This window comes from Penicillium canariense (genome assembly GCF_028826845.1).
Source record: "Penicillium canariense strain IBT 26290 chromosome Unknown utg000008l_segment0_segment0, whole genome shotgun sequence".
Lineage (NCBI taxonomy): Eukaryota > Fungi > Ascomycota > Eurotiomycetes > Eurotiales > Aspergillaceae > Penicillium > Penicillium canariense.
Genome location: NW_026622735.1, coordinates 31,373 through 39,636, shown reverse-complemented (window position 1 = coordinate 39,636; position 8,264 = coordinate 31,373). Strand labels below are relative to the sequence as shown.

General features: G+C 38.7%; 2 protein-coding genes across 2 annotated transcripts; both read left to right on the top strand.

Moving 5' to 3' along the window:
- Positions 1 to 477: 477 nt before the first annotated feature.
- On the top strand, positions 478 to 1,023 carry N7482_010053 (uncharacterized protein; the record flags this gene model as incomplete). The annotated part of the gene is made up of 3 exons (XM_056692177.1): positions 478 to 661; positions 710 to 930; positions 967 to 1,023. Coding segments are annotated over 3 exons (462 nt in total), but the record flags the coding sequence as incomplete, so codon positions are not given.
- Positions 1,024 to 1,314: 291 nt separating this feature from the next.
- Positions 1,315 to 3,796, top strand: N7482_010052 (Ty3/Gypsy family RNase HI domain-containing protein; the record flags this gene model as incomplete). The annotated part of the gene is made up of 4 exons (XM_056692176.1): positions 1,315 to 1,498; positions 1,669 to 1,761; positions 3,216 to 3,479; positions 3,531 to 3,796. 4 exons carry the CDS (start codon positions 1,315 to 1,317, stop codon positions 3,794 to 3,796), a joined length of 807 nt encoding a protein of 268 aa, XP_056538133.1.
- Between the last annotated feature and the right edge of the window lie 4,468 nt (positions 3,797 to 8,264).

Sequence of the window (8,264 nt, the reverse complement as noted above, 5' to 3'; positions counted from 1 at the left end):
TTCTGCCAATATCCTAAGGCAAAATAGTAGAAAACTAGTGATCCCCCAATAACCTCTGTATCAAATTTCCACTCCGCCTTCCGAAAGGCAGATCTTAATAGTGCCTTAGGCTTCCATTCATCTATTAGATAGGTATCATCTTCTAGCTTCCCTATTCTTTCTATCTCACTAAGCTTATGTGAAGGATTGCGTATTAGTCTGATATGCGGAAGCGTTGATATTAAAAGTGGTTATGTCATTCTTCATCATCACTCTGTATCGTTATTCCCTAATAAAAGAGAGTGCTCCGTTTCCTTTCAATCTGAATCGGCAAGATTCAGTTTTGAAAAGGAACAACAGTAAAACTACATCAGCCTCGCTTTATTGTCTATTCGCCATTAATTCTTTACCTAATCGACAGGCTGGCTACCCTGACAAGTAGTTATACCATTACAATTTCTGAATCTTCTTCTTCGATTACCTAAGGAAAAGATAGCCCTACCATTATCGAACCTCCGACCGGTAACCCGGCAAAGCGCTAGGCAAAACGATCGCGGAAATCCAGCGTCAGAACCTATTAGCGAAACTAGCAATATCGCTGTATCTGGCCTAGAGTCATCTAAAAATACGATAACTACGGATATCGACCGAATCTATACAGAAACAAGACAGATTCGGGAGCGTATCAATCTACTTAAGCAGCAGAAGAGATTAAAAGAAAGACTTTAAGACCTTCAGACACAAGTCTTAGACCTAGACGGTCGCGAGTCATCCCCGAAAAGCCACTCTTCCGCTAATAAAGGAAGAAATAATATCAGAATCAAAAACATTCCAGTCTTCACTTATAAATTTACTATACAACAACGTCAAGACTGGCTTAACGACCAAGAATTCACCTTTAAGATATCTCTAAAGCGTTTTAAGACCGACTATAAACGTATTCTTAAAGCGGTTACTTATATAGACCATTCATGCAGACAGAAATAGTACCGTTACACTAAGGGAAAGGACCCGATTAAACGACGAAACGTTAAAAACTCCTAGGATCATTTCGAAGAATAGACAATAACCCTTATTCAAAACGCCCTTACTCTTAAGGCGGATATAAAAATCAAATATAAGGTGTTACGACACCGAAACGACTAAGATCCAAGGGAGTTTTATAACGAACTCGATACTCTAGAATCTTATTTCCCAAAACTTGACGAAAACGAGCTAAGCCTAAACTTTTTCGCTAAACTTAGTAATCTATTACGTGATAAAATATTAAAATATCGTCAAGATCTACTAAAAACTCGTAAGGAAATAGTCGCTATTGCAATATATTATTAGGAAATGTTTTACGGGGATCGAAAACGAAAAGCCCCCGATACTATATCGAAACGAGACGGTTTACTAAGGAGACCTCCCAAAAGGCAAAAGGGACGATTTAAACCGTTTAATAAATATAAGGAGTCAGGCCAAAAGCAAACTTTATCTGATTCTAAACCGAAAGACGGCCGAAACCCTATAGGAAGGAGTAGCAAACGCTTAGTTTGCTACTTTTGTTAAGATGATTCACACCTTACTAATAAATATCCTAAAAGGAATTCTTCTAAAATTCAATCTCTCGAAACACACTCGGATCAAGAGGGAAACGGCTCCGAGTTAAACTAAACCCTACGCCTTTAACTCAATTCCCCTAAGTAGGGACAGTCACACGACTATATATACCGATTAAGGTCCGAAATAAGATTAAAACCTATACGGACCTTAATAGTGGTGTAGAATGTAATATCGTAAGTTAGTAATTCGTTCAACGCTATCGATTATAATAAGCAAAGCTTTTAGTACCGATATTAGAAGCGATTAACCGACGAAATATACCCTTATACGGTATTTAGAAAGTCCCTATTACTATTACTAATAGTCGAGGAACTACCAAAAATTTCGAAAGGCCCTATATAGCTATCGATAGAGATTTCCGACTAGAAGGAAGTCCTATCCTCCTGTCGATGACTATATTTCGAGACCTAAACGTACACCTTTTACTAGCGAACTACCAGTAGTAGTTTGAAACCTAAAAAATTATTAACTTCTACCCTCGAAAATTTGCTAAAATATATCGAAATTATATAACTGTTTTTGTAGTTATAAAAACCCCGGAAGAAATTTGGCTCCTAGGAGATCAAGAAATCTACGAAAAGGAAGATCTCTATACCGAATTACTACCGGAACTACAGCGATTTAAGGATATTTTACATCGGAAAGTATAAAGATCCTTCCTTTAAATAAAATAACCGATCATTTAATTCCTCTCGAGGACGGAACAACCCCCCTATACGGACCGATCTACCCACTTTCTGTTCGAGAGCTCTAAGAGCTACGAAACTATATCGATAAGAACCTGAAACTAGGGCGAATCCGCCCTTCGCAGAGCCCTACTAGCGTACTAATCCTCTTTATACTAAAAAAGGATAGTAGCTTACGCTTATATATAGACTACCGCGGACTTAACCAAGTTTCGGTAAAGAATCGGTATCCCTTACCTCTTATTTCGGAAATCCTAGATAGGATCTCTAGAGCCTAGTACTTTAGCAAAATCGATATAAAAGACGCTTACTATCGAATTCGTATCCACACGGGAGACGAATAGAAGACAGCGTTTCGTACTCGATACGGCCACTTTAAATACTTAGTTATACCTTTTAGCCTAACTAATGCACCGGCCACATTTTAAAGTTATATATATACAGCGCTTCGAGGTCTCCTCGATGTTATTTATATAGCGTATCTAGATAATATCTTGATCTTTTCGAAAGATCGAGAATCTTATACTAAATATATCTACTAAGTCTTAGAACGGATGCGCTAAGCGGAGCTTTTTGCAAAACCTTTAAAATACACCTTCTACTAAGATAAAGTAGAATTCCTTGGTTTTATCATCGGACGTAAGGGCGTTTCGATAGATAAACGGCGGGTAGACACTATTAAATCTTAGGAGCTTCCTACTACGTTCTATAATATCTAAGTATTTCTTAGATTTTATAACTTCTACCGTCGATTTATCCTATATTACTCCCTTATTACACTTCCTTTAACAGATTTACTAAAGGGAAGTAAAAACGGGAGGAAACCTGGCCCGGTGAAGATGAATGTCCGCGAAAAGATAGCGTTTCGACGCCTAATCGCCGTATTTCAATCAGCGTCGTTACTACGACACTTTAACCCAATATAGCCAATCAAATTAGAAACAGACGCATCAGACCACGGCATATCTAGTATCCTGTCTCAAGAAGGTCAAGATAAGCGCTATCACCCTATTACTTTCTGGTCGAGAAAATTCAATAGAGCTGAATTAAATTACTCGACGCCGGATCAAGAGCTATTCGCTATTATTTCGTCATTTAAACACTGGCGACACTATTTTAAAGGTTCAATATACCCCATCGAAGTGTTATCAGATCATCAGAATCTACGAGGATTCATACGCCAGACCAAGTTAACAGGGCGACAAGCTCGTTAGTGTATGTTTCTATCTCCATTTGATTTTATAATCAAACACCGGCTAGGTAAGACAAACCCTGCAGATGGATTATCTCGAAGGATAAATCTAGCCCTTAAAGACACCGGGAGCCCAAGTTTATTGCTCCCGATTCGGGACCGTTTGGTTACCGAAACATCACCGAAGCAATCGGTGAATGCAGAAGTACAGTGTATAACTCTGCAAGGCTGTTTAGCCAATAAATCCCAGCTAGTATTGAAAGATGATGCATCATCTGAAGATGTTCTGTCTGATCAACAGAACGACCCTATCCCATGGGGGTTGGTGGAATAGGGTCGATCCGATTTATTTTATATAGCCCCACTTTTCCGATTTTAGTTTATTCCGATTTAGATTTTATACTCCATTCTGTTCAACCTTCCTAGTAAGCTATAGGCTTTAGATTTTGGCAGTTTAGAGAGTCAGCAGTGTTATACAGAATAGTATAAGCTAATAGGAATTAGTATTAAATTGAGGTTATAGTGAGGTTTTGAAAATGCGAAATATTTTTAATAGGGTACGATTACGGGAGTGACCGCCTATAAAATGCGACCGGTAGAAATATATATTCTACTATCTACAGAGTACTACTACCTATAAAATAGGGAAACACTCACTACTTAGTTTAAAAGTATTATAACTAAATAGAACTCGATAAAAAATAAGCTTTAGGGTAATATATATATTAAATTAGTAGCATTAAAGTTACAGGGAGGGTAGAAAGGATAGTTTAGATTTCTAGGGCTCTATGTAGAGGCTCTATATTATAGTCTAGATACTATACGTTAACCTTTCGAATCGTCTAATCTAGATAATTACAGATACTAGATAGATTCTATAGTATATCCTAGAATAGGATATTATATATACTAGTTTAACTAGTATAGTCATAGTAAAGGTGTTCTTTAGTATACTAAACTTCATTTAATTTTCCTACATATAAGTCTAGGCGATTTGCTTACCGACTAGTCTATTCGATTTACTTACCTAGTAGTCTATTCGAGTTACTCACCTAGTAGTCTATTCGAGTTACTTACCTAGTAGTCTATTCGAGTTACTCACCTAGTAGTCTATTCGATTTACTTACCTAGTAGTCTATTCGAGTTACTTACCTAGTAGTCCATTCGAGTTACTCACCCAGTAGTCTATTCGAGTTACTTACCTAGTAGTCTATTCGATTTACTTACCTAGTAGTCCATTCGAGTTACTCACCTAGTAGTCTATTCGAGTTACTCATCTAGTAGTCTATTCGAGTTACTTACCTAGTAGTCCATTCGAGTTACTTACCCAGTAGTCTATTCGAGTTACTCACCTAGTAGTCTATTCGAGTTACTTACCTAGTAGTCTATTCGAGTTACTTACCTAGTAGTCTATTCGAGTTACTTACCCAGTAGTCCATTCGAGTTACTTACCCAATAATCTATTCGAGTTACTTACCTAGTAGTCTATTCGAGTTACTTACCTAGTAGTCTATTCGATTTACTCACCCAGTAGTCTATTCGAGTTACTTACCTAGTAGTCTATTCGAGTTACTCACCTAGTAGTCTATTCGATTTACTTACCTAGTAGTCTATTCGAGTTACTTACCTAGTAGTCTATTCGAGTTACTCACCTAGTAGTCTATTCGAGTTACTTACCTAGTAGTCTATTCGATTTACTTACCTAGTAGTCTATTCGAGTTACTCACCTAGTAGTCCATTCGAGTTACTTACCTAGTAGTCTATTCGATTTACTTACCTAGTAGTCTATTCGAGTTACTCACCTAGTAGTCTATTCAAGTTACTCACCCAGTAGTCTATTCGAGTTACTTACCTAGTAGTCTATTCGAGTTACTCACCGAGTAGTCCATTCGAGTTACTCACCCAGTAGTCTATTCGAGTTACTTACCTAGTAGTCTATTCGAGTTACTTACCTAGTAGTCTATTCGAGTTACTTACCTAGTAGTCTATTCGAGTTACTTACCTAGTAGTCTATTCAAGTTACTCACCTAGTAGTCTATTCGAGTTACTCACCTAGTAGTCTATTCAAGTTACTCACCTAGTAGTCTATTCGATTTACTTACCCAGTAGTCTATTCGAGTTACTCACCTAGTGGTCCATTCGATTTACTTACCTAGTAGTCTATTCGATTTAGTCACCCACTAGTCCATTCGATTTAGTCACCTACTAGTCCATTCGATTTACTCACCCAGTAGTCCATTCGAGTTAGTCACCCAGTAGTCCATTCGAGTTAGTCACCCAGTAGTCCATTCGAGTTAGTCACCCACTAGTCCATTCGATTTAGTCACCCACTAGTCCATTCGATTTACTCACCTAGTAATCCATTCGAGTTAGTCACCCACTAGTCCATTCGAGTTACTCACCCACTAGTCCATTCGAGTTACTCACCCACTAGTCCATTCGATTTACTCACCCACTAGTCCATTCGATTTAGTCACCTAGTAGTCCATTCGAGTTAGTTACCCACTAGTCCATTCGATTTACACCCTCGCCTAGTCTATTCGAAAACTCTTATCACTACACCTAGTCCGCCTACTCTCAAATACAATCCATCCATTATCTCTTTTAGTAGGTTTATATTATTTAAATTCTATACCCATTTAATTTAGAGTAAACAGGCCTAACATCGCTATAGACTCTAACACTACGACCTCCCTTATAAGTACCCCCTAAGGGACCCCTACTAATCCCCCCTATCGGCCTACCCCCTATAAACAGGGAATTAGTAGGCCATCGCCGCTATAACTATTACCCCCTACTATACTAGATCCGACGTAGCGTATTATACTCGAGAAATCTAGTACAGTCCGCCGCCGCTACCAACGGAGTAAGAAGCGGTTCACATTTACCGCATCGTAGCTACGACGTATCGACCGTAAGGAGGAGCTAGAGCGCCGGGTAAAGGATATTAAGGAAAGGGAAGCAAGGCGTATCGCTAATAAGAAAAAGAAGGCGGAGAAAGAAGAAAGAGATTAGGAGATACGAAAACGGCTCGGGCTACCAGACCTAAATACGCCTAAGGTCCCGTCTAGTCAACTATTACTCTCGGCGTTTCTATATACAAATCCTAAGCGGATAATTACGGAACTAATCGTAGAAAAGGATATAACGCCTACTACCACGACTACAGAGGATAAAGAGATAGCAGAGGTAGAGGGTAATAGTACGAGCGGCAACTCCGAGGCAGAGTCGGATCTATACAACGACCTAGACAAGGAAAGCACGCAGGGCCTCTTAGACCTCGCGGATATAGGTATCCCAAAGGACCTAGACCTCCCGGGTATAGGTAGTAATCTTAGTGTAGAGACACTAGGCCCCCTCGACGATCGCTACGACAGTAACGAATTCTCGGATTACTCGGTATTTAACGACGCGGCCGTCCTATACGAAGCAGATGCACTTACTACATTACGACTATCAGATCCCTATCTACTAACCCCTACTACATCGCATCAACCCCTAGGATATCCTATTATATAGCCACCGCCCCGAAGTAACGACTCGAAATATATAGGCTCCTTAGTAGCCTCCCTACTAAGTTCCTTCTATAACAAAACTACCGACTACCTAGAGGAGGTCTTCTCGCGTAGTGGTAGCGATTTATTTAGCAAGCCTATCTAGTTAGACTCGGGCGCATAATACCCTTACTTATTAGCCTACCCTATATCCTACTACTTAGTTTCCCGACGGCTATAAGAGATTAGCTTAGGATATAGATATATATATATTAATTAACCCTAGCCTAGCAAGGTGATTATCCCTCTTAGCTAGCTCCTTCTCTACTACCTCTACTATCTACCTAAGTACTAAATCGGCTACTACTATAGCCTATAAGGCCGACTTACTAATATCTCTAATTCCTCCCTAAGCTATAGTATATATTAACAGTCATCCTTACCCTACGCTATACATCCCCTCCTAAGCTAGTCTAGATACTATATTACCTATATCTTCTTCTAGAAGATAGCTAAGTAAAGGATTTAGGGCTAGGGGGGTATAGTTAGGAGGTACTTAGTTAGCCTACTAGGGATATAGTATAAGGATAAATTAGGCTTAGAGCTCGAGTACTCTAAGATCCTATTATTAGGAAGTACCTAGCTTCAGAAGGACGGCGGTAGTATAGATACTAGGTTAAAAGCCCTAGCGTTTATAACGGTATAGTAGGGGGTTAGTATCTTTATTAGGCTAGCTATAATACCGAGGCCTAATCCTCTCTTCGAAGAATCTGCTAAAACTCGGATAAGATATCTTCTATATCCCCTTAGATATATAAAGGACAGGGCTTATATAGGGTAAAGTTACGGGGAAGATATAGTTTACGGTGTCTCCGCTAGACTAGAAGCCTATAAATACGTAGTTTCGATCTATCTCGGCCGCTTCGATAGCGTAGTAACTTATTTAGAGTTCTATGGATCCCTCTATCTTATCCTCTAAGAGTTTAATAAGGCTATTTCGGCTATTTACTAGTAAGTTAACCCTAGTATTATCTTTAGATAGGAATTTATACTTTATATTCTATATAGCCCCCTCTAGTAAATCGAGGGTAAATTAAAGGTAAAGGTAAATCAAAGGTAAAGGTAAATCAAAGGCAAAGGTAAATCAAAGGTAAAGGTAAATTAAAGGTAAAGGTAAATCAAAGGTAAAGGTAAATCAAAGGTAAAGGTAAATCAAAGATAAAGGTAAATTAAAGGTAAAGGTAAATCAAAGATAAAGGTAAATCAAAGATAATAGTAAGGGTTATTTTATTCTATTAAATAAAAGCC